At 38.6% G+C, this 26,101-nt stretch overlaps 1 protein-coding gene across 1 annotated transcript; it reads right to left on the bottom strand.

Moving 5' to 3' along the window:
• Positions 1–1,078: 1,078 nt before the first annotated feature.
• On the bottom strand, positions 1,079–19,616 carry AMACR (alpha-methylacyl-CoA racemase). Its single transcript, XM_017811318.1, has 5 exons — positions 19,337–19,616; positions 16,601–16,744; positions 14,889–15,049; positions 9,658–9,844; positions 1,079–1,873 (listed from the first exon to the last, which is right to left on the bottom strand). Exons 1-5 carry the CDS (start codon positions 19,614–19,616, stop codon positions 1,464–1,466), a joined length of 1,182 nt encoding a protein of 393 aa, XP_017666807.1. The 3' UTR covers positions 1,079–1,463.
• Positions 19,617–26,101: the final 6,485 nt, after the last annotated feature.

Here is a 26,101-nt window from a genome sequence, read left to right on the forward strand (position 1 = left end):
AAACAAAGGTGTGCTGGTTTTGGCTGGGTTATCAGGATCACTTAGTTGAGTTCCCTCACGTGCCAACAGAAGGCCCCACAAGAAATCTGTAGTGACACACCAAACTGTACCTTTCAGATTAGCCACCCAAGAGAGGCAACTGATCCAACCTGTGCTGAAGTAACGTGATTTTTCAAATTGACGTCAGCAATTTTGGGGTCAAAACTTACGTGCAGTGGAGATTACATTTGACAACCTTGACTTTTCTCCAACATGATCAGATGCACCTGGGACTAAGAAAACTGTTGAATCCTACCATAAAGGTGTATAATATTCAGTAATTCACATTAAAGTGATTATCAGCTGGAAACATAAGTTGGTTTTGCTCGTTGTTCAGAAAATTTGTCGGAACCTACTAGACAATTCTTGCTTTCAGGAAAGTGTTCATGTAATAGGATGTAAAGGGGTTTTTTATGGTAATAATGCTGACATTTTCGCCATGACAGATAAAAAATGAGATGAAGTGTATCTCAGTTTTGGAAGCCTTTGTAAGCAACAAACTAATCTTCAGCAAAATGCAGACAAAATTATGAAAAAGCCCCAACCCTTCATGTCATAATTTCTCACAGGCCGGAGTAGAGAATACTGTATTAAGGTCATATAACTAATTCTTCTTAAAAGCATATTTTCCTTTGCCTTGAAAAAGATGGTTTCAAATGACGGTTTAATTTTGCAGGAAATTAAAACCAATACAGAATAACCATTGTTTAAAACCTGTGCAGCTAAGTCACCAGGCACTTTCCCTTAAAGAAAGGAAAGGAATAATAATTGGCAGGTATTTTAAAAATAAAAAAAAAAATTCATTCTGAAGTGAGTTTCTAGCCAAATTGAAATTCCAAATGTAATATAATCAGGAGACTCCACTGAGAAAATGTAGCCAGGCTATTAAACAGATTAACTTTATGGTAATAGCTCTGCAGCAGCACATAAGCAAACAGCATTAATTTGACCATAGTTTTGGCATGATAAAGCAAATTAATTAATATGATAAAATATAGGAAAAAATCCCTTCTAATCTATGAGTAAACAACAAACTCACTTACAAAGAATATAATTAAATTTTATTAAAAGTATTGCCTTCATGTAATTACAACATATATTACAAAGCAATGGTGTAACTAAGAATTAAAAGAAACAAGCCACAGGATTCAATATTTAAACAAAAATTCTGAGAATGTACAGGTGCTTACTAAACAGCCTGTATAGATCTTCAGAACACAATTATGGTATCATTCTGGACAGCAGATGATCCATGTACATAACTCTCACTGTTTTCAATTATATTTAAAATTTAAATAATTTAAAAATATATATATTATTTAAAAGCAATATCATGCAAACATTTATTTGTCATATAATTCAATTTTAATGCATAAAAAATTACTCTATCAGTCTTAAATTTGTATGATATGCACAGTCAGAGATTATAAATTAGCTTTGGGTTTACCAAATCCTATTATTTTATCAGAATGAAGTTTAGCAATCTCTTGCTTAGTAAACCCATTTTCTAGAAGTATCTCTTCCGTGTGTTCTCCTATAAAAGGATCTCTTTTACACGATGGAACAGCAGGAGTCCTTGATAAAAGAGGAGCAGGTCTAGGACTTATCTCTCCCTGATCATTTTTGATAAAAGAACTTCTTTGTTTGTTATGCTGATGTGAGGCAACATCATCGAAGGATAAAACAGGGGTCACACAGGCATCAGTACCATCAAATATGCTGCACCACTCAGCCTGTGTCTTCTGTGCAAATATAGATGCAAATTTTTTCTTCATTTCGGGCCAGTCGGAGAAACTAGACTGAATGGGAAGTTCATTTGAATCTAACCCAAGACCTGAAAGGAGAAAAGCAGAGGTTAACTATAGTATACCTTAGATTAATTACTAAGTGCTCCCTACAACTAGTATGTTTCTCAAGAAGGTAGTATTTTTCAGACAGTACTGAAAGTCACTTGAAACTTTATTCAGGCATCTGTGCAGGGCAGGGAGCAGAGGAATAAAATGTTCTATGATGCTTGCAATTAGACTAAACTGCATCAGCTACAGCCTTTTAACGAAGTATATATAATAAACACTAATCTGTATAAACACTTCACAAAAGCAGCAGCTGTCTAGAGATAATAATGTCCTGAGAACAGCTTCAATAATAGGTACTGTATTCACTACCTGGCAGTACCAACACAGAAGTCTGCTGAATGAGTCCTGGACTATAGCAACACACTTATCTCACAGAAGCCAGCACATCTGCCAGAGCTAGACACTCAGCAAGGCTGCAGTGTTTGAAGTTCAACACCATCAGGTTATTTCTGTGCCCCAGATGTGGAGATGGTGTGGATGGTGTGTCAGGATGGTGTGGATGGTGTGTCAGGATGGTGTGGATGGTGTGTCAGGCTCAGCACCTGCAGCCTGACCTGCTTCTTCACTCCCTCAGTCCAAACAGTCTCCAGAAGTGTCTCCCGCTCTCTCTTCTTCAGCACACCTCCCAGGTTCCAATTCTCCACTGCCACTCTCTGGGAAAAGTGAAACCCATAGTCCTTTCACTCACTAACTGCCTAAGAACTTTGCCTTCCATGTCAGTCACAAGGACCACCCAGGTATGCAATATGCACGTTCCTTCTGAGACACAAGAGCAAAGCATGGACACACAGGCTTTGTACTGAAAACTTCCTGAACTAGAAAGTACCAGGTCCTTCCCTAAATTAGCACCACATTCCCTCCCATGCAGGAGCTTACAGCTTTTCTGTACTGCCAGTTTTCAATCTCTGTTTCTGTTCTCATGGATCTGCTCTCGGCGCTCCCTACTCTTCCATTCTGCTATTCAAGAAGATGCAAGAATTTTTATCACTTCTTGTAGGGTTTATCTCAAAAAGGAGGTAAAAGACAAGAGAAAAGGTAAGTAAACTACACTTCAAAAATGGAGATAATACGGAGGTATCATAAGCAGACCTTATGATACCAAATAGAAATCAGAAGTGGTATATTGAAGGCTGTCCAAATAGTTCCATCTTGAAATTCAGGAGCATGAACACAGCAGGAAAAATTCAGAAAAAGCAGGGATAAGAAAGAAGTTCATTTGAGAAATAAGAAAGACTAGAGAACAACTCTAATCACAGTGCTTCAAAAGTAACAAAAAAAGGGAGCTGCTTACGAAACAACAGTTCTATGTCAAAGGCATTGAAAATACAGAGCTCTGCAAACATTTAATTTTGAACATTCTTTCTAGTATCTTTGGATATCTGTTGATCAACAAGTGTTAACAGGCTTGGGTACTAGACATATTTTTGCTGGCAGAATTTACATGAAACTCCTCTAATCTTTAGCTGTAGATAGGCAGAAAAAACTTACGATGTCTTCTATTTCTACAGATTCCTTATCACTGAGAGAGGTAGACATACAGCTATTGAAACATAAAGGGGAGAAGAAAGAAAGACAATGTCTATTCTTCTGCTCTTTATGTTCTTTCTCTCCACTCATAATTTCTACAAGATGCACTTCCTGGGGCCTGCAGTTCCCCCCAGTTTAACATAACATTTGAGAATGTCACTGTTGAGCACAGGATTCTTAATAGCTTTAAAAATTAATACATGCTTTGAAATTATACTTTGGTATTTCAAAGAAAAACACACAGAAATTGCCAGTCTCCAGACCCAGAAATACAGCCTTGCAGTTGTTCACTTTTAGAAGAAATTTGTCACAAAGATAAAATAAGCATTTTCAGATCTTATCAGAGATGCCTACAGATATCAAGATGAATATTACTACAAAGTAAGTATCAGTCCTTATGGTGTTACCAAGTTATGGGTACCTTAAATTACTAAACCTACAATCTAGTGCTCATAACAATTCATGCCATCCTAAAAAGAGATCAGCTGAAGATTACTCACAGTGGTTGAACATCCATAAATAAATAAAAGTTAGCAATACTTCAAAAATTAATTGCATTATTAATTTCCAAAGTATACTACTAAAGATGAACAGTTGCGATACAATTTACTTACAAACTATGAGGTGAGACAAATTTACCTTCCACAATAGGTACAGCTAAGTAACAACACACTGCCTGAGATTCTGTCTAAGTGCATGAAATCTTGTCAGCTGGAAACCTTTTTTCATAAGTACTTATTTGCTTATTAATTATAGTTTGGGTCCTGGCAGCCAGTCCAACATGAACAGAGCTCTACCATTATCCCATTACAGAGTTATATTCAACGGCTGTGGCAGATGGAAAGTTGGCTGAATGTAACCACACACACTCTGGCAGAGCAGAACAATGTGCAGAACCTGGAATTTAATATTACATGCTCATTTTCCGTTTACCATTGAAGACTTCAAATTCAAATAGCATGAACCGACAGCCTTTAAGCACTGCAGCTTCTCATTTTCCAGCTTGTGCTAACCATTTGCGGCCCAGATGAGCAGAATCACAGCAGGAGTGACTGACTCAACAAGGAAACAATTACACAGCACAGAATTGTCTGGGATACCACAGGATGACAGATTTCACTCAGTGTAATCAAAAGCAAAGTATCTTTTACACAGAATATCTTGTAAAGCAATCAAAACTTACTTCCAAGTTTTTTAGTTCAAATTTTCATCTAGGATTTTTTTGTTTAGAAAAGCCCAGTTAACTCATGCCAGAACAGCTCTGAAATGGCTTTTGAAAAATGAAGAATTGTCCACTTATAATGCTATACCTTTAGATCTCCTTCAAATGCTATAGTTTTTTTGACCTCTATCTGCATGTCATTATTGATGCAAACAAAGTGAAATCTGTATTTCTGAGACAGACTGCAGTAGAATCAGGCACCTATTTCAAGAAAGAGGAAACAGTAAAATTCATTAGATAAATCAGCAAAGCTGCTTTACTCTTACAGTATATCACTGGTTTACAGTTTCTTACAGTATTTCAGCCACACTGCTACAAAAGCAGAGCTTTGTTCAGGCTTTTCTTACTTTAACTTACTAATTTTCTTTTCAAAATTGCATGGTCATAGCAATTTTGAAATTATCTTGCCACAACAATTGAATGGAACCATCTAGTTGGGAATCCATAATTTTGGCCCAAATGACAGCCATTAGGTGCATGCCATTGCACACTCTCTCTAAACAGAAGTCATTCTCACTCTGAGAGGGAACTGAACTTCAGAATATTCAAAGACAGTAGCGAATTTTCATTAAACTTTTTTCTCTGCTCAAAGTTTCTGAAACTAAATAATTTTTTAGAAAGTGACAGCTCAGCAAAAGGCTGATCAGGCCCCGAGTACTACTGAGCATTGCTGCAAATGTATCCATGGCTGTAGTAAGAGGTGAGATGCTTAATTATCACAATTGAAAATGTTTTGGTGCAGCAAGAACCTGGCCCTAGAGTATTTGTACAATGTTTAAGACTTATAATAATAAATAAATTCAAATAAAATGTAACATTATGTGTAACTGAGTCTAAAATGTCTAAAATGTTTGTCCCCTTTGCACGTCTTAATAACAACATGGTACTGAATTCAGTATATCAGCACATTTTTAATACAGTACACAAAACTTCACAATCCCAAAATGGAGAGTCCCATGGAAATCCATCATAATGATGTCAACTGTGTTTTTCAAGTGCTTTCCTTCTGTTTTGAACATAAGTCACACAGTTTAGGACTATCAAAGTAGTATGAAAGGAGTACTATTGAGTATATGTTCAGGATTTTAGTAACTGTCAGTGGTTTTCACATCAATGTAAGTGGATACTAAGTTCACCTTGTGAAACCGACTTTACACCACATGATAAGGCAGAACCAGACCTTTACTTTCACCTGAAACACAATATTTACTGTTTCTTCATGCCTCTTGTAGCCTGGCTGCAGCAATATCAAGCACCTATTGCTAAAAATCAAGACAAACCTGCAAAAGCAATTCACAGGTCAGCTGGAAGACATTCTGCCTCTTTCTGTCAAAAGATTAAGACTTAACATTAGCAGTATGTGTTTTTTACATCAGATTTTTCATAAGATGCAATAGCCATTTTAGCCAAATGCTAAGGCATTTTAGCTATTTATTGTCTGACTTTTGCAGTAATAAAATTGTATCTGCAAAAGGACTACGGCTGGTTTGTTAACAGCCAAAAGTCTATAGTGAGCCCAGATAACAATATAGCTACTGCAGTAATTATTTATTGTATCTATTTTATATAGATTCAGTTTCTCATACAGCCTGGTTTTCTTCAATTCATAAATTTCTGGTAAGCAGAAATTTAATTTTCCCCAATGAGCATGATCTACAAAGCCAACGATATTCTCAAACTAATCTATATTCTTAAGTTTCCCTCTGCAGACCCCTCAAGAACTTTCCTTGCCATGTCATTAATTGCACTCCAGTCCAGCACTGGGTTCCCAATTCTGCAAGGGAAACACTGAAATGAACCAAAACCAAAAGGAAATCAGTTCTGCTTTGGTTCATCAGAATTCTGTGAGCAGGGACAAATGGTTCAGAAATCATTTTCCTATCTCCATTCTGAAATCTTTAAATCTCCAACTGACACCTGCAACACCCATATCCTTGCGTTCTCATCCTACAGGAGTGGCAAAAGTACCCTCCTCTCTGAATATGGAGCGAGAGACATCAAGTGGTTTCTGAATATATTTTATCTGGAACAGCACCAAATTGTTCACCAGCAGAACTGACCAGAATTATGGGGAAAAGCTATGAAATGAAATTATGGAAATTGTAACTGGAACATACCATTCTAAAATCACTTCAAAGCTGGAATTAGTGCCTGGAACAGATAACTTAGCCTAAGTTAAAGCTCCTCAGGTTTGTGAAAGAGCAATACAATTTTCACAGGCAGCTTTTTCTTTCCTATAATATTCAAAGGCCTAAATTCTGAATTTAATTTCTGCAATAGATATCCCAGAAAGGAAATAATCCCTAAGCCACAAGAGGGATCTGCTGTTCTAATTTAGCACACTATTGCTTCAGAAAGATTGAAACCATAAGTACTGAAAGGAATAAATATTTCCTATGTGAAAGTCTGAACAGTTTATGATATGCACCTAAAATACAATGACAAAAGACCAGTTACTTTAAATGCAATGTTGTGTGAAAATCCTGAGTTTGGTCAGATACTTTAAACAATGCACTTTCACAAAATAAACAAAGAAAATTCACTGAGTGTAGACAAGCAAAAATTGTTATACAAATAAAGGCAAAAAGCAAAATTTCCTCACAGATTGTAGTCAGTATGTTGGATTTTTTAAAACACAACAGAAACAGACTGACACACAGGCAACTATGATTGCAGTTGTTGTGTACTTACAAATGGATATACACCAGCTCTTTATTGCTGCAATAAGTATTTTTGAAACTTTAGCTGTTAAAAATCAAGCAATTTCTCCGCATTTTAAGTGTAAGGAATACTTTCAAAGATGAAAATAAAGTAGTCCAATGCAGGTGCCCCTACACAAGCAGAAGAATTCACAGTTGCTCCTCCAACTTTATGCTCTAAATTTCTGAGAAACAACTAAAAGAAAAGCAGAATTTTAACATTTTCCTCAGTAAAGAGTTATCTAAATAAGACACAGAGACCAATCAATAACCGTGCGGCACCATCTGGCCACTGGATTCATCCATGAGAAGCTTCTATCTAGGTAAGATGGTTGAGAGAGAAAAGCACGAGTCTTGCCCTATAGCAACGATCAATACAAGAAGGTAGGACTGTTCAGAAAAGGTTCACTGAGAAAAAGAATCACAAACAGAACCAGACGCCATTACAGAATGTGGAGTTTTTTTGAACAGATTTCATCTCATTTCTGTAGCTTAAAAGTATATGTGATTCAACTTAAACTCCAGAGGAGAATAAAATACTGCAGCCATGAATGCTGCAAGTCAGTGTTTGATCACTTTAAGCCAAACATATGGGTATTTGAGTAAGCAGCTTTATTTCTTTCTTGTTTTCTTTGTATTTAATACAAGCATTCTCCCTGAAGATATTTACTGGAATCCCAAATTCCCTAACCTCCAGAAAAAGGGTTTACATCTTACTTTGATACAGTTTCATATTTATCTTTGTTCTCCAACTCTCATTTCTTGCAAGAAAGAAAATCGCAGGGGATTGGATGAGAAAAACATTTCAAAGAACTGCAAAGTGTGGAATAATCAGCAATACTTTCCTTTTCAAGATCAAGTTGCTTACAGCTTGAGTTCACAAGTTATTCTCAGGACAATCAGAGACAAAGCACCTTTTTCTTCAGCCAAGAACACACCACTTCCAAACTTGACATCTGATCTGTTCAACATAATGCTGGACATGTCCATGGGTCACTCCAGGAACCTCTTTTTTGCATTTCACATATCAGCATGTACTGACTGGGATATTCCACACAATTGCATGGACATTTTTAAGCTACAAGAGAAGCAGCCACTTACAGCCACAGATATGCAAGAATTTGGGCAGCACCACAGGCTGCAAGAAAATAAAGGCTGTATGGAACAAAATCTCTCTTTGGGATCCTGTTCACCAAAGGCATACCCCACCTTACAATCCCATACCTTCATTTCATTTTACCACAATCCTGAATTTCAAAAATCCCTGGAAGAGAAGGCCCTGGCAATGACTACACTCCTGTTAGCATAATGTAGCTGGCTCGGGCAGAGCTGGCAGTGAATGCCCTTGTGAGGAGCTGTCATGGTTTAACCCCAGCCAGCAGCCAAGAACAACACAGCCACTTACTCCCCTTCCCCCTGGTAACATGAGGGGGAATTGGAAGGGTAAAAGTGAGAAAGAAACTCATAGGTCCAGATAAAAAGTCTAATAACTAGAAACAATAATTAAAAAAAAAAAAAAAATTAAGGGAAAGAGGGGGAAAACCAGTAACAGAGAGGAAAATAAAACACAAGAAAGATGAGAAAAAACAACTGCTCACCATCAACCGCCTGGTACCCCTGCAAACCACTGTTTTAACTCCACACAACTATTTTGCATAAAGCATTCTAAATTCTCTAACATATAAATCACACTTTATCGTCATATTTAAAGAGACTTCAGTCAAATATAAAACTTGTATCCATAGCTGGACACTAAAAGTACTCTGAAATTGTGAGGAGGAAATTAATAATTTATAAAGCAGAATTTGCTTCTACAAAAATTTTGTTCCACTGAGAAATACTACGAACTACTTCCAATGAATATTCCTTTCTGAAACAATTTAAATAGTTATTTAAATAAAAAAAAATTGCACAAATTACTGAGTTTGCTTGAAATTTTATTTGCAATATCAAAGAATTAGGTCTCATTTTTTTAAAGTATATTCACAATCATTTGAAAAAAGCAACTTCCAAAAAATAGTTTTTCAGTGCTCCAGTCACATCACAGAATTCCATTACTGTAACTCCAGAAAAAAATCTGCAGTTTAAGTGTATTTTCTGAGGGCAAGGTGAAGAGTGGATGAAAAAGAAAGAAATTAATTGCTAGAAGAAAAAAGTCAATTGAACTGCTACACAACAACCCAACTGGCTTCACAAAGCGTTTCACATTTACGAAGAAATCACATAACCATGAATCATGACTCAAAATGGAATTACTGAAGAATTCATTCAATCATGCTTTCCTGATGTGAAGCAACTGCTCCAAGCTACTTACCCTTTATTAACTGCTCATAGAATTGAGGCTCAAGGGCACCAACAGCCATGAATTTTCCATCGGAGGTCCTGTAGATTTCGTAAAAAGGCGCACCACCGTCTAGCAGGTTTTCACCTCGAGGTCTGCTCCAAATTCCTATATTTTGCGATTTCCACAGGAAAGAACTTAGGTATGCTACTCCTTCTACCTTGAAGATTTACAGGAAAAAATAACAGCTTCAGTAAATTAGCTGGCATGTTACCTAAATTCTATATAGAACAAAATAGCAAAAAACTACTACTAGTTAAGATTTTAATGATGAAACTTCTGTAAGCAATTTCATTTCATAAAATTTTCAACTACTGCTTACAGTGCATCTAGAATTAAAGAATAAGAAAGAGCATAAATGTAATAATGCAGCCTCAGATGGATTACACACTTTCAATGCACAAAGTTTCCTCATTTAGAAAGTTTATAATCATTAGGAGGTCACAATGGGAATGTAAGTAGTTTCAGGTGACAGGACAATCTTCTTGGTTCTATACAACCTTGAGTATGACAGCTGTGAAAGCCTTCAAAACCTCTAGAAAACAAGATGCTTGTACCAGTCCTGTACGTATCAGATTTTTATCTCAACGTTACCTTTTTTAAATATACTGATTATAAGAAGACTGCTATTTCTAGAAGAAAAATTGAAGGAAATCAAAGGTTAATGCTCTCTTATACCATGGGAACTGGAAGCTTATCTCTATCACTAAGATGAAAATTATTCTCCCACTCTCATCACTAGCAGGTACCTAGACATAGCAAGGTAATCTCTAAATAAGCAAGTGTCTGATGAATATAGCACTAGAAAACAAGATTAATCCTGCTTCAACTTGCTCCTCAAAATTTTGGCTATGTGGAGTACAATCAGGTGAAAATTCAGTTTGTTCAGCCTTTCAATAATTATCAATCTTGTACCAGTCTTTCAAACAAAATCACATCCTACAGTTTTGCTCACCAGCACAATCCATTTTCTCCCGACTGCATTAGAAAAACTGTAAGCAAAGATGAAGCAGTTAACAGTGTATGGCCAGAAAAACTCACCTGGAACAGATTAAAACCTGAGTTGTATCATTCTGAGTATCATTTTGATTCATGCATTTTCAACTGTGTAATATTAACCTAGTATTGTCTACAGAGAAAAGCACAGATCCTGTACCAAAATAAAAAGCTACTAAATTTTCATGGGGAAAGATCTACTAGTTTCCACCTTTCTAAGCAAGACTTCAACACATGCAAATCTTTGAAGTATGCAGTCAAGAAGGTTTCTTCATTTAAAGCGTGTTATTTGCCTCAAGGACAGGAATACTTCTGCCCTACTTGCCACACGTTTAAGTCAATTAAAGTACTTTCATGTGAGAAAATACTGTATACCTTCATCTACATGTTCATAAAATGATTGCAAGGATATTAAAACAAAGTTTGCTTTACTGATGATCTGATCTTGCATTGGTCATATTAACAAAAAAATACACAAAACCTACTGAAAGTAAGGATAATAAAAGAGAGGAAAAATATCAGAATCAGCTCTGACAACTGGATTTTAGTGCTGACAAAACTCTTATAGTCAGCACCTGTACAATACCTATGTACAGTGCTACTTACCCTGAAAACACGTAAAATAAAACAGCACATCTGTTTTACGCTGGCATAGGGACTTTGGAAATATCCCTGACTGGGCAACTGGACAGCTAACTTCTGCCTGAGGCCCACTGGAATTCAGAGACAAGTAAAAAAGTGTCTAATGTCTGCACCAGACCTCCCAAGGCACGCTCAAATAACACCACACACTCACTAATGTAATCACCATCTTTTAAAATATGAAAAGCACAACACAGGCAGACCACACTTTATCCTAATTGCAGAATGATTACAGCAACAGTTATGTGCTTCACTTAATGGTCCTTAAAACAAAAGCACCAGCAGTATCTGAAGCAGGCACAAGAATCGAGAGGCACCACTTCACTAGGTGACCTGTCTGCTCCACAAGCCTTCTGTTCCTTCTGTAGACTGAAATAGTTCAAAATGCGAATTAATCCACACCAACCTAACCTTTATCCTCATGACTGATGAAGACCTCTAAGATGTGGGAGTTTTGGTTTCGAATACCTCCAGGCTGAGAAAAACCTGGAACCTCAGTCTTCTGTTGGACAGCTAAATGCTCCTGCCATGAGACTATTATGCAAGTGGTCATTACCAGCATCCTTTCCTCTGGCTGTCCTTTCACAAAGAGTGAGTCATGCTCAGTCAGATGCCTACCATCAGCAGAAGGTTCTGTGGCTGAATTTGGAGTGAACCTCAAGTGTGGCTCTGACTCACATGCCTCTGATCCAGTGTGGTGCAAGACTGCAGATGCACAATTGTGCCTACTGTGCCATACAGCAGAGTCCACTCCACATCCTACTCACTCAGCACATGGCAACTCTCCGGCTTACTGTAAGATACCTATGATCCTACGAGTCAGTGGGAAGAGACAGCAACCAACATGAATCAATCCAGACCAGGCACTTAACTCTTCTGAGGCAGACAGATGAAACATAAGACAGTGTTTACTTTTTAGACAGCACAGCAATAACACTGGACACTGAGAACAGGAGATGCAAGTCCAGCTCTTGGCCTGAACCTCTTTACCCTCTTTTTGAATCAGTTTAGATTCACTAACTACAGGAGTTCGTCATGTTTATATTACTGATAATAAGAACTCTCCCAATCCACTTTTCACCCTTCAGTACAGTAATTAGAAGCAAGAGAAAAATAACAATTTCTTTCATCATAAAAATTCTGATCTCAGTCTAGAATTACTAACCCGAAAGACAAGAAATAATTTATTTCTTTAGATTACGTCAGAAAAATAGACATTGCAATAAAATGAGAAAACCCTGTCTGCATATCCATGAAGTAGCATGAAAACTTAGTAAAAGTATCCTGATGACACAAAGCTGCAAAAGAAAGAAATTAATTTTCCCCTCTTCTGCTGTAGAAAATTCTACCATGTGTCAGAGTCACGAACATACTCAGACTCCCTAAACTATAAAATAACTTAAGTAATGGTTCTATCAAACAAAATATAATGTTAAAACGAAATGACAGCTGAAATTCTGTGGTACTGTGATTGTAAAAATATCTACCTCCATGAAAAAATCTTAGGCGTAAAAACAGGCTCATCCACCCAGTCTATTTAACTGTCTTTGCTGATGGTGATGCATGTATGTTTTTCATCAACCGTGTCACTGAAAGTCTATTCAAGTAAAAGGAAAATAACAAAATGCCAGGTAAAGTACATCCGGTGATACTGAACGTTATTCCACCCATTTCACAGATCACCAGGCACATCAACAGAGAACTATAAATTCTGCAATTTTAATAAGGCAAGAAAAAATTGAAAGAGACTTTTTAGGGGCTTAAAACCCCTCAATAAAAACACACAACACATTCCATTCCAAATGAGCTACAAATTTCATTAGAACATTAGCAGACTTACACTGATTCTTCTTCTAACAATTTTTTTTTTTACTTCTTTTAAGTATGATAAGGCAAATAAGGTAATATTACAAACTACAAGAAGTATCTTTTTTCCGCATTCAAAAGCTTGTCAAAATTCTCCACAGTTTCACAAAACTATGAAACAAACTGTGTTTGTTTAACACCAACTCCTTCAATTTTATTTTGTAGGTCATGCTTTTAGAGTCATAATTTTTGTCGTGCTTATTGGGGCTTTCTCAAATTTTTTTGAAAGATGGTGGTCAGCATCAGAAACAGTATTTTCCTGAATCTTCATAAACACTGAATAGGTTAGACTAATTGCTTCAGAATGTTTGCTGGCTCTATTTCCTGTTTATACATCCCAATACAGTGTGTATGTGTTTTGCAACAGGATGGTATTGTTGACTCATGTTCAGCTTGTGACTACTACAAACCCCCAGGATTGTACTTTAGCCAATTGTTCTCATACTGCATTTGTGCAGTTAATTCTTTCTTCCTGAAGAGGACTGCAGAGCAGTGCTATCCACGAATTGCAGCCAATTTTTTCCAGGTCATTTCTCCAATTTGAAAAGGTCATTCTGAATTCTAATCCAAGTGTCCAACATACTTGTAGTCTGCCTCATACACATATTATCTTTAAATTTACTAAACACAGTCGCTCATCCACCATTCAGCTTGTTGGAGAAAACACTGAAAAAGACTCCAAAAAACATCTGTAGAACTCCACTTAATAAGCTTTTCATTTTGACAATCAACCACTAACAACTACTATTGCAGTAAAAACATTAATCCTGTCTTGCCCTGTTCCCACAGAATTTTCATCTAGACCTAATGCCATGGCCTGCTCCTGGAAATGATGCATGAATTTGTCAAAAACTTACTCAATTCAAGAGATCAAACATCACTTTCTATTCTCCCATCCTCAAGACCACTTCAACAAGGGCATTTTTTTCAATTAATGTAATTTTTTTTCCAATTTATATTTCAGCCTAAACCATAGCCTTCACTGTACTACAACACCTCAAAGAGAGGTCCAATTTTAATTGCAAAGCTTTTTAAAAACAGAAAAAAAGAGAGACCAAGAGAGAAAAAATACTTGCAGATAACATGGATTTCAAGGATAAACAGAAATAAGTATTTTTCCTCTGTGTGTAAGTGGGTGGCCTTCCAGTGGCAAAAATCCAGAGTACTCTTTATTAGGCTAATTAAGCCTTTAATTTATTTTGCAGCACATTCACTAAGTGTTTGAAATAGACCTCTTGGCAATGACCCATGGTAGTGTAACTATCTGAGGGAACAGTGTCTCTAATAAGATATGACGTGTCACCAATTCGAAAGAAGATGTATCTTGAATAAAGCTAATGCAAGTCTCTGTTTTATTAGTATTAACCCTTTTTCTGTTATGCATTATGTTAATTCTTTATTACACACCCTATCTACATACACCAAACTTACTCATCAAATATATACAGCTAATATTTCATGAAGAAGGCAGACAGGTAAAAAGAGAGAGAGGGGGGGAAAGTCGCACAATGTGTTCCATGTCATAAGGATGTTACGGCAGCAGTGAGTAATATGTGAAAACTGCTTGTCTATGAGGTTGCTTTACCATTCTCAAGTTCTCAGTTTTAAACCTTACATTTATCCAGTTTCCTCCCTTTTACAGATTTAGAGTAGGAAAAAGCAAACATACGAAATGCCACCTTCCTTGAGACCTTACTTACCATACTTGCATCAATGATCTGCCCTCTGCCAGATGTGGCACGTTCATAAAGGGCTATAACAATGCCCAACGCACACATGACACCTCCACCAGCAAAATCTGCCAGAAGATTTATGGGTGCATAAGGGTTTTCATCTTTTCTACCGAGCTTTGACAGCACACCTGACAGGAGGGCAAACAAAGGAAGCATAATCATAAAATTAATTATAAACACTCATTCCCACATTTCTACAATTAAAGTTTCATTCTTTTCAATCTATGCAAATAAACAAGTTATAAAGCAATCTTCTACCAACAGTTTTCTGTCTTTACTTGTCTGTGTCTTAGGAAATAGTTACTCTTTAATTCACAAAAGAATAAAATAAAATACATGAAATTGACTAGTGAAGATGCATTTAATTAAAGATACTAATAAAAGTCTCACAGATAAACCACTGATATTTTGTCTATAGGGACATTAAAAAAACTCTTGCGTGCAATAATTGTTAGCACTATGGTACTATTAGTACTATATTAGTACTTCATACATGCATAGAACCTCCCCCATAACAGGCATTATGAACATGTTTCAAAGCAACTTTGGTAAACTGTTCTTCTTTGAATCTTTTAAAGTAAAAATGCAGGTGTACAGTCTTATGTGCACATAATCCATGAATTAATAATCATAACAAGGGATCTCACAGTGACAACTGTGCTTCAGTCCTATCCTCCCTCTTCAACTACCTTTGGATAAAAAAGAAAAAAGGTTGCATATAAGAGGAACCAGTGAATAGAACAGGAAGATTATCTCCGATTGCATGCAATGTAAACACAGGGAACTTATGCTTATGCCAGCAATTATGCAGAAATTAAAGGAATTAGAGCAAAGGCTAAGCCAGTTTACTTCAGACAGAGCTTTGAATGTTTTAACACTTCTCTGCCATCCTGATCCTCTTTACTGTGACCTTACTCTTTCTAGTTTCCTCACAGTGATTCCCTTCAGGCAAGCAAGACACTCCAGTGTGATCACCTCTCTCCTCTGTAGCTTAAAGTCTGAGACTTGCAGAATACCTGGTCAAAAATGCCTGAGAACTGCATGGTTCTAACGCACTCTTTAGTTAGCTAATGGTCTAATGCATTTCCTAAGTGCAAGCAACTTGAGTGCACAGTATAAAAAAGTTTCCAAATCCTGTACTGCAAGTGTAAAGCCCTGTCACTCACTAAAACCTTCCTTTAATAGTCTAAAGGTTGTCACAGGCACCAGCAGATTAACATGCTAACTTCTCTCTCGAGTTCCTAACACAAGCCATTTTTTAGTTAGGGAAAGCCAAAGCTCATCAGGAAAATACTGAGAATATGAGATCTCATTTTTGAACAATGACGCCTCTCAAACACCTTGTTTTATTTCCTTTAAATAGGCAGAAAAACTCGATCTGTGAAATTTCAAGCAAAGTGATTTTAATACTAAAATACTACAGATACAAAAAATAATCTGCAGGTCTTTCAGGATTATAAACATACAGATTTTCTAGGAGAGAGGCCCTAAGAAAAACTTCTGTCCTCCCTTCAAAGAGAAAAAGTTTATTCTGATACAATAGCACAAAAAAAAAAAATAATGTACAGCCTGAGACGATGTGCTGATCCAGCCTAATAGCTATCTGCTTTCAACAGATTCCTGAGTTTTGATTTAAGGGGGAAAAAAACCCTTAATTTAACAGAAATTTTACAGCCTACCTGATAAAGCCAAATAATTGATGTCATGACCTGCAGACTTGGCATATTTTCCTGTCTGGCCAAATCCAGTAAGTCTAGCATAGATGAGGCTGGGATTCTCCTGCAGAAGGACCTCTGGACCAAGCCCAAGTTTTTCCATGACACCTTAAAAAGACATAACCAAGGGATTCTAATTCACATTTACTTATAACAATACTTAAAATATACATGGTTCAAAGTCAGATTATACAACAACAGAACTCAACTGTACTTTGTAAAGAAATACGTTCTACTTCAGTATCCATATTACAATGTGAACATTATAAATTACTGACTTACTGAATAAATTTTTAATACAAACCAAGTGTAAATCAAGCTTTTTTTCAGCTTTTTTCCCTGTTTTACTTCTCGAAAGGAATGACAGTTTCCCGTACTGCTGGATGAGCAAAAAAGCTAAAAAGGCTTGCAAAACAAGAAAAAAAGAGGAAGGGCAAATTCTTATATTTTTCACATTAAAACTATTTGAAATTTCTTCCACATCTCACTGCAATACATTTTCCTCACCATTTTAGTTTCTCAGTGCCCCATGTGTTCCTGTACCTTTTAACTCGCTGATATGAATGAACCATGTCACTATTTCACAAAGGATCTGCAACAACCACACAAAACTAAATGTGTTCTTTTGTAATACAGAGAGTAAGGAGCTTTTAGAAATCACTGCAATGTAAGTTTGGTCAGCATGGGTCTACAGAAATCAGGGTTAAAAATTTGATATTGCAGTTCTAAGTGATTTTAAAAGAAGCAAATTTGAGTTGCAAGTAAATTATACTGTCTTACTGCCTCAATGCAGCTTGGTCAGACTACGACACGATCAATACTGGCATTGCAGAGAGACACATTTTGGAAGGGAAAGGGTAACATAATTTCAGAGCCTGTTCCACCCCAGAATATTACTCCAGCTTGTTTCACAGACTAATCCATAATGTTACTACACCTTCAACTTTGTTAAGATCCATTTCTATTGCATTAATTACTGGGCAGTGGCAGGTGATTCATGAGAAGGAGAAATCCGTGAAATTTGGTAAAGTGCATGATTTCCCAAGGCACAAGTGAGAACTGTGCCTTGGGAAACCCATCTGATGTCACAAAGTCATTGTTATAAGGTTGACAGTACTTATGCCTTTTACGAAGCTCTCCTGTCACTTGGGCCCTCACCTTCTCACTCTCTCACACCAGCTTCACAACGGGTCACAGATTTGCCTAGCTCACTTACAGGCCCATAAAACCTAGTATCTAGTTACAGAATTGCCTGCACTTTCAGCTTAAAAAGAAAAGCAAGTGCCTATAAAACCAAGGAAAACAAAATTTCGTAAGAAAAAAAAATATGCTAGAAAACAGGAGGCTAGCTACAAAGAAAAAATGGAATTTAATGTCTTCATTTTGTCTGCACAGCTTCTGGGGAGGGAATAAACCAAAAAATTTTAAGGTAAGAAACATAAAAATTATAAAACCCTGTTTTCAAAATGAAAAGAATTATTTGTGACATATGATCTGTGGATCTGTCTCTGATGTGTGATGTTTAACTGATATAGCCTTATATTTCTAAACTGGCTGTAGAAACCCTAAAACATTTCAGCTCCTCACCGAAGCATCATCACAGAATCATAGAATAGTCTGGGTTGGAAGGAACCTGTAAAGGTCACCTAGTCCAATCCCACTGCAAAGAGCAGAGACATCTTCAATTAGATCTGTGTGCACAGAGCCCTGTCCTACCTAACTCCGATGATACTGCTTCATAACAGAACAGCATCTTCAAGGAACAGTGGGCATACGGAAATAACCATCAAGTATGGCTTATGAACATTTTAGATCTGAAAAGTCAATATTTGAAACTCAGGATCTTAAAACAGTGTAAACTTTGCTATTGACAAGCAGATATTAAGTGCCCCTAAATACGGCAAATCAGTAAATATGCATACTGTAATTAAAAGATGAACCAAAAAATCTTTTTAAAAGACGATTTTCAAAAATTGAATAATTCCATACTTGAATATTTGAAGAATTTTGTTTTCTATTTAACCTAATGTTAAAAATGTAAAATAATACAAAAAAGGGAAGGTTTTCAAAAACTGGACTTAAGACTGGCAGGAAATGATGAGTTTGTGAAAAGCAACTTCCTGAAATCACATATGACTTTTGAAGACTTGTAGTTCATAACCTGGTTTTGATCCTAAATCAGAGTTACCTTTTATAAGGGAATCACACTACCCTATTGAATACTCAACACTTGTTCTTATACTCATCTCCCTAGAATACACGCTTTATAAATGCATAACTGTATAAATGCATAATGTCAGATCTTCAGAGGAACTGTAAGCTCCGAGACCTCTGACCCCTGCTGGACGGTATCAGCAGGCCATGTGTGACCCCTTGGCTGGGACATCCTCCTGCTCGTTCAGAGCCCAAAACCAGGAGCGAGCCCTGGTCTCTGAAATCCTTCTGCTTGTCCAGAGCCCCGGCCGGGGGGAAAGGCCCTGGCTGAGCGCTCCTTCCCTGCGCTGTCACAGCGATGCTGCACTGCACAGAGCGCACACAGAGCACTCGCCGCCCAGTCACAGCAAATAAACCCCAAACTCCGTTGCCCTCCCTCTTCAGCTCACAGGCTGGCCGGCGGGAGCACCGTGGCCCCGCAGCCCCGACCTCCCGCTGCCCCCACACGGCCTCCCTTAGGCTCCCCCCGGCCCCGCCGGCCCTCACCGTGGCGGAAGGGCTCGATGAGCACGTCCGCCCCGCGGCACAGCCGCCTCAGGGCCGCGGCTCCCTGCGGCCGCTTCAGGTCGAGCGCCAGGGAGAGCTTGCCGCGGCCCTGCACGTCGGAGGCCACGGGGGAGAGGGACGGGCGGTCGACCCGCACCACCCGCGCCCCGAAGTCGGCGAGGATCATCCCGCAAAGCGGCGCCGGGGCCAGCCCGGCGAGCTCCAGCACCCGCACCCCGCTGAGCGCCATGGCCGCCGCCGCCTGCGAGCGCCGACACATCGATCCCGGGGCCGCCCCGCCCGCCCTGGCGCGGGCACGGGGCTGAGGCGGGATCCTGGTCTCGGTGCCCGCCGCTGTTTTTTATCCCGAGCCCGTGTCACGCTTCGTTAGCTCCGCACCGGCTCGTAGTGAGGAGGAGTGGGCGTTCTCCTGCTGAACTCTTAAAGAAGCTTCCCTGTCTGACCATCCAGGGGTCACTCTGAGAGTCACGCCCGCACCACCTGAGCTCGGACGGTGGCTCCTTCGCAGCTACACCCGCTATACTCACACCGACAGACCAGGTTTTCTTACTGGCTTGGCCCCAGGTTTCCCATAGCAGAGTCTCAGACATCCAGATCCTTAATTTAATCATGGAATAAATAAACTGAATTATAAAATAACAAAATAACAGATCGAGCTTGTGCCTCTGAGTAGGGACTCCTAACAAAGGGAACCCTGGGCTTTTGTATCCTCACAGTCTAAGTGCGGGAAGTCACAGGATGACAGAATCAGTCAGTTGGAAAAGGCCTCCAAGGTCATCAAGTCCAAACCTTGAAGTCTGAATCTGGGAGTCGTGGGCTCCTGTGTCTCAGTGTCAGGTCCCCTGGCCGGGCCACAGCTCCCTGTGCCCATTTTTAGGCAAAGGGTCGTCAGTTCATGGCCCTTGTCTCGCGCTGGGGCTCCTGCCCCTCAGAGCTCAACCTGCAGCTCGCTGTGCAGTAAGTGTATTCCTCAGCACAAAGAATGTGAAAATAAGCACCCTGTTTTCGGAAAACCTCCTCAGCTTCTGCCCTCGTGTTTGGCACGGTGGCTGACAGCACTGCCAGCTGCTCACCCTGGCCCCAGGCACCATGGATGGGCCAAACCCCATGCACCCCAGACTGCCTGGTTACACGCTGGGATATTAAAACTGTTTGTTTTTTTTCACCAGATGTTCCTTTAAACAGGGCTGTCTGGCCCTGTTGTTCTTGTGGCATCAGCTACTTACAGAACAGACATAATTCCAGGAAAGGTAATGAAACCTTTGTCATTGGATTAACCAATTGGTTTTTCAAACCTATGCCCTGCTCCCAGTATTTCAGGTTACCAGCTAGCAGAAAGAACATAGAAGCCCTTACGAACAGTTCCACACTCATTACGTATATTTCTTTAAGTTGGTTGGACTACAAAAATAGATAAAGGCCATAAATATGAATGCAGAAGAGTTGCCAGAATACCCTTTATTTTCCAGGTAGACACCAGCTCCTGTAATCCAGGCACTGATTGTATCCACTGCTGTTAAAGGGCCAGGAGAAAAGTATGTGCATTTTCATTCAAATGCAGCTGCCTTGTTTTGTTTGTTATCCATCTCCCTTAGATTCACTATTCCATATAAAGGTTTGTTTTCACAGACATTATCAGGTTGTTGTAGCACTGTGTTTCTCTAAATACTTTTCAGTTTCATTTGTCCTGTCACACCTTGGAGTTTGTATTGAATACAAACAGGCAATTTCTGTTGTGTCACCTTTCATTTCACCTGATGCTGTTTAGTTTATCACACCCAAATAACACCATAATCACACACTGGATAATGTCTGGGTTTTGCTGTGGTTTAAGTGAGCAGTCCTTTGCACCTGCTAATTTGTTGTCATTCGCAATTACAGTGGGTACTCTGTGGCAGAAGCATTCAAGTCAGGACCTTATTGAATTATTTCAGTTTAAGAGAGGTGAGGGCAGCATTTTATAAGCATTAAATCCTATTTGAAAAATTGAATTTTAAGAAACTAAGAAATACACAGGCATGAGAGAGAAACAGATATTCTAATTAACTATGAGATGAAGGCTAGTGATTTGAGTCCAGCAAACTCTCCTGAAGCAGCAAGTTGGCCAGCACAAAATATATGTTAAAAACAAGGAGTCCTCCTCTAGCATGGACTTCCAGTGAAAATAGTGCAGTATTTTATTTATGCAATACCATTTAATATTTGTCATTAATATGCAGCAGCAAATAGGAAGCTGTATGAATTCATCACTGCCAAGGCAATGAGTGTAGGAAAGGAAGTTGTTTTGGGGTTAAATCTGCACTATGGGTGCAAGACCCCTTGTCAGGGGGCTTTTGTGTGCTTTATTGAATTATATCAGTGAATTGCTGTCTATATCAGTGTTAAAAAATGAAATTATATATACTGTGTGCTATATAAACATTTCTTGCAGAGGTACAGGCACTTCTGCAATACAGACTGGCTACAATGCATGCCAGACTTTTACAGATGGTCACAGATTTTTTGGTTAAAATTACTCTTAGTTTTCAGTCCTTCGAAAAAAAACCAAGGCAGCAATGTGAAGTTATAGCTGTACACAAAACCTTGATTCTCCCCTTTTATGTGTTTACGGTTTCCAATTTAGTCCATCCTAATACATGTTCAAAGAAATACTGGTATCTGTAGAGTTTGGGGTTTTTTTGTTAAATGCAAAAGCAAGAATTGCTCACATCTGTTATAATATTCCAAGTCTTGATAATTATGTCATTGCTTAAAAATATAACTAGTGGGTCATGACGTAAGGTGAACCTTCTCTAGTAAATTCAAACATATCTGCATTAAACTGAATTTGAGACCTTTAAAGATTCTCATGGAATTTATGGTGGTATTTTTGTGTCCCAAGTTTATCAAAGCTTTCAGGTATGTTTGTTCTATCCCAAAGCCTGCATTTATGCCTTGCCTGAATAGAAGCTGTGCTCCGTTCATAACACTTTTTGATATCCACAAAGATGTTGCAGGTGGTACTCCACATTTCTGACCTCATATTGCATACTGTTGTGACACACTGTCCCCTGTACAATGTGCTTGTCAAATGCAGCACCTTAATCTCTGCAATTTCAATAAACTCTTCTGTTTCAAGCATCTCTTTGCCTTTCTGTGTTTCTCTGCTTCTGTGTGAGTGTGGATTTGCACATCACTGCTCACTCTCTTAAGTGTACATCCCATATCACACTGTCAAAAAAATCTGTCCTGAGGTCATCATACTCTTCTAAAGTAGCTGTGAATCCATGCTGCTTGCAAATTTGTCTCTGTGTATCTGAGATCATGAATTATAGATTTAGAAATACAAACTCTGTCTCATCCACAAAAAGTGATTGTATAAGCTGCCCTGTCATTAAAATTGACATATCCTAGAAAAAGTACTGTTTGTGAGTAGTTTATTCTAGTCAGTCACCGAGGTGATGATCTGGCCTTGCTGCAGTGAACAAGCTTTGCCATTAACTTTCACAGTGTCTGGAATTTGCCCCTTGATACTCTGTTAAAAGTAGGAGAACAAATTACTGATGCTTGTGACTATGTTTTCTGTACTTTGAACCTTAACCCTTGTACCTGAAGCTAAATACTCTTCTTTCCTTTGATTCACAGCTGCGACTGTGCTTCCATGATTTAGATGAAGAGAATGGCAAGTAGCTTTATGTTGATAATCCTTATTTTGGGTAATCAGGAGAAAATAAATATTTTCCTGTGAGTTTACTATTAACCACTGTTGTACAGACTGGAAAATCTAGGGTTATTCGCAATTTTTTTTCCCTGTATACTGAGCTTTAGGTCTATGCTGGGCACCACATGTACTACTGCTTGGCCACTCTGCCCTAAACTTACTTCCAGGGAGCCATTCTTGGCGGATAATGATGTCTGCCACATTCATCAAAGACAATTTCTCCTGCATTGGTAGGGTGATGGATTGAGAAACCCTTATTTTTATGAACTTGTTCCATCATCTTGCCCATGAGCCATTTATGTGTGCCTTATGGCACACACGTAATACCTGTTGGCACACACATAATACCTGTTCTTTATTTTGTAAGCCTTTAATAATTTGAGAAAGTAAACATTCTAAGAAGCAGGTAGTCTTGAAGGGAAGAAAGCATTGATCTGAAATGATGCAGTATCTGAAAGATTTTACTCGAAACAACCATACTTCTACTATTTTCTAGTTTAAAAAATGAACAGGAGAGAAATTAAATTTCATCCTACACTTTCAAGCCACGAACCAGGACTTTTGACATGGTAGAATGGCACAAACTCTGAGTTCCAATGTCCTGGCCTGAAATTCTAGTCCTTATGGACTTCCTTGATTTTCATCAACTTTACTACACTGTGAGAGCCTGCAGTGTTTTTTTGGTCAAAAAATGGCTAAGATTGGAAAACAAAGCTCTTAGAAACTATTGTAAAATGGAGGTTACTGCTGTTAATTTAATTCTGCTGATCTTTCTTACATATTAGTGTGCTCTGTTTTCTATAGTTATTGTGCTTCAGTAACTGTACATGTGGATGTAGATACTGAATGAAGATTTTCTATATATTCATGTCTTGCTATCACATTGCAGTGTATGGGCAATTCCATATTCAGCAAGCATCCTATACTTGCTGCTGCACAAGGCCAAGAAGCAGCATGTGACTGGATGATGGAAGGAACACACTGTGAGACACATTCACAGGAGATGGAAGCTAAGATGTCAAAGATAATTTTAACATGGATATTTCCATTCTTGGTGTTGTAGCAATGTAATTCTTTTAAAACAATACTTTTTTGGATTTTTTTTTTATGTCTGATGGATTGTTTTCAAAAAAGCAGAAGAATATCATTCCATTTCTTCAATTTTTCACTGGTTAACACAAAGAGTCTCTTTGTTCAATAAAACCTTGCCCCACGTGGGTTTTATTGTTCTGTGAATGTGTTCATGGAGGATGGTCTGTCCCATTCCACATGGAGATGCACAGCACTGAGCCTCTCCCACTGTCATCCTTACTGACTTCATGCCACCATCTACACACTGAGTTCATCCATCCAGTAGCAGAAGAGTGGCCTAATGAGTTACTTGTGTTGGGAGGAACATGCAATATCAAGAAGCTAGCATAGTCTCTTCCCACACCTGTTACCAGTCCTTGTGGAGCCTGAAAGGTACTCAGGAACACTAGTACCAGCGAATTAAACAGCAACAATGCTTTCCATGTCTGGGAGTTGCTGGATTGTATTGTTGTGTTAGCAAAATGGATGGATTATGCAGCTGCATTAGCATAATGGTCCAGTGAATGCCTTTAGCCCATGACAAGGAATATCTGCCCAACTTCTTAAGTACTACTTCAAAGTTAGCACAAGCCAGAGATCAGTCCCAACAGACAGTTTTGCAAACAGACACCCTGGTATAGAGGCTGAGAGAGTTTAATTAAGCCTCATCAGCATAGGCAGATGGTAACTCTGGGACAAAGAATAGACTCTGACACTGCTTTGGGTTTTCGTATCAATTTAACCAGAGGGCCAGATGATGAGGCTTGGGAAGTATGGCTGTTTTCTGCTACTACTACTCCTGTTCTGCATAATTCCCTCAAGGAAACAGATAGTGAAAATTAATGGTACTGCAGATGCTCAAAGTCCTGCTATAGCTGTGTGGTTTGGCCCAAGGACTAAAGGAACTCTCACTCTTTGGTGTAAGAGGGAACCTGGTCATACTAAGAAGTACATATTCTACCAAGTTCTTTTAATTTATGAAGATATGTTCTAGATTCTGTGTCTTTCTTCACTGGCATCTGAGTATGACAACCAGCCTGGAGAACAGCTTTGCACACTTCCTTTTTTTGCCTCATATTTTTAAATCAGAACTGATCACTCAGTTTTTATTTCCTTTGGTTGCTGAAGTGGAGCTAACTTCAAACTAGACAAACTTTGCTACTGATTCACCAAAATGAACAACTATGGATCTTTTCACACACTACTAAGTGACTCCCTGCATGTTTTGTCCTTGTGTGAATTTTTTTTAAAGTTCTGAGCACAAAAAAAGTAATTTTAATTATATGAACTAAGTAGGAGGCAAAAAAGTTTTAATTCAAAAACACTTTTATTAAAAACTGCTTCAGAAAACAGCAGGGTATAATGTAGGACACAGTGAAAGAGAGGGAAAGATGAAAGATCTAAGTGAAAAGTTGTGTTCCTTATTTTCTCTTTAGAAAAATATTTCTTTATTTAAAGCCTTCTGTCTGGCTCACAAGGTTTCCAGTGAGACTGAGGCTGCAAACTATTGTCAGTCTAAATTGCTTCTTCAGAATCGACTCAGTCACCCTCAGGCCACGGATTAGCCTCTGAAACTAAAACCACAGACTCTTTTTTTTCTCAAAGATTTCTAATTAAACTGCTTTCTGCTTTCTTTGAACACCACTTGTGAAACTGGGACCCAGCCCTATGATGCTTTCCCTCAGTTTGGTTTCATTCTGGTTCACGTATTTCTTGCACAGAAGTTGTGTTTTACCCCTGCCAAGGGTGTCCACCCAGCACCTCTCAAGCCACACACAGCCCTGTTCTGCAAAACACAGCACTTGATACTCCTGATGCAGCTGGAGATGAGCACTGCTACATTGCAAAGATGTCACAGGTAAGGACGGCAGTCCCTGGAGCTCTGGGGGAAGGGAGGACCAGGAGTGGAGAGTGGTGTTGGGCTCAGCTTGGCTCTGTGTTAGGAAGTGTTTTCTCCTGCCAGGCTGCCAGCT

Source organism: Lepidothrix coronata, unplaced genomic scaffold, assembly GCF_001604755.1.
Source record: "Lepidothrix coronata isolate B3197 unplaced genomic scaffold, Lepidothrix_coronata-1.0 Scaffold31, whole genome shotgun sequence".
Classification (NCBI taxonomy): domain Eukaryota; kingdom Metazoa; phylum Chordata; class Aves; order Passeriformes; family Pipridae; genus Lepidothrix; species Lepidothrix coronata.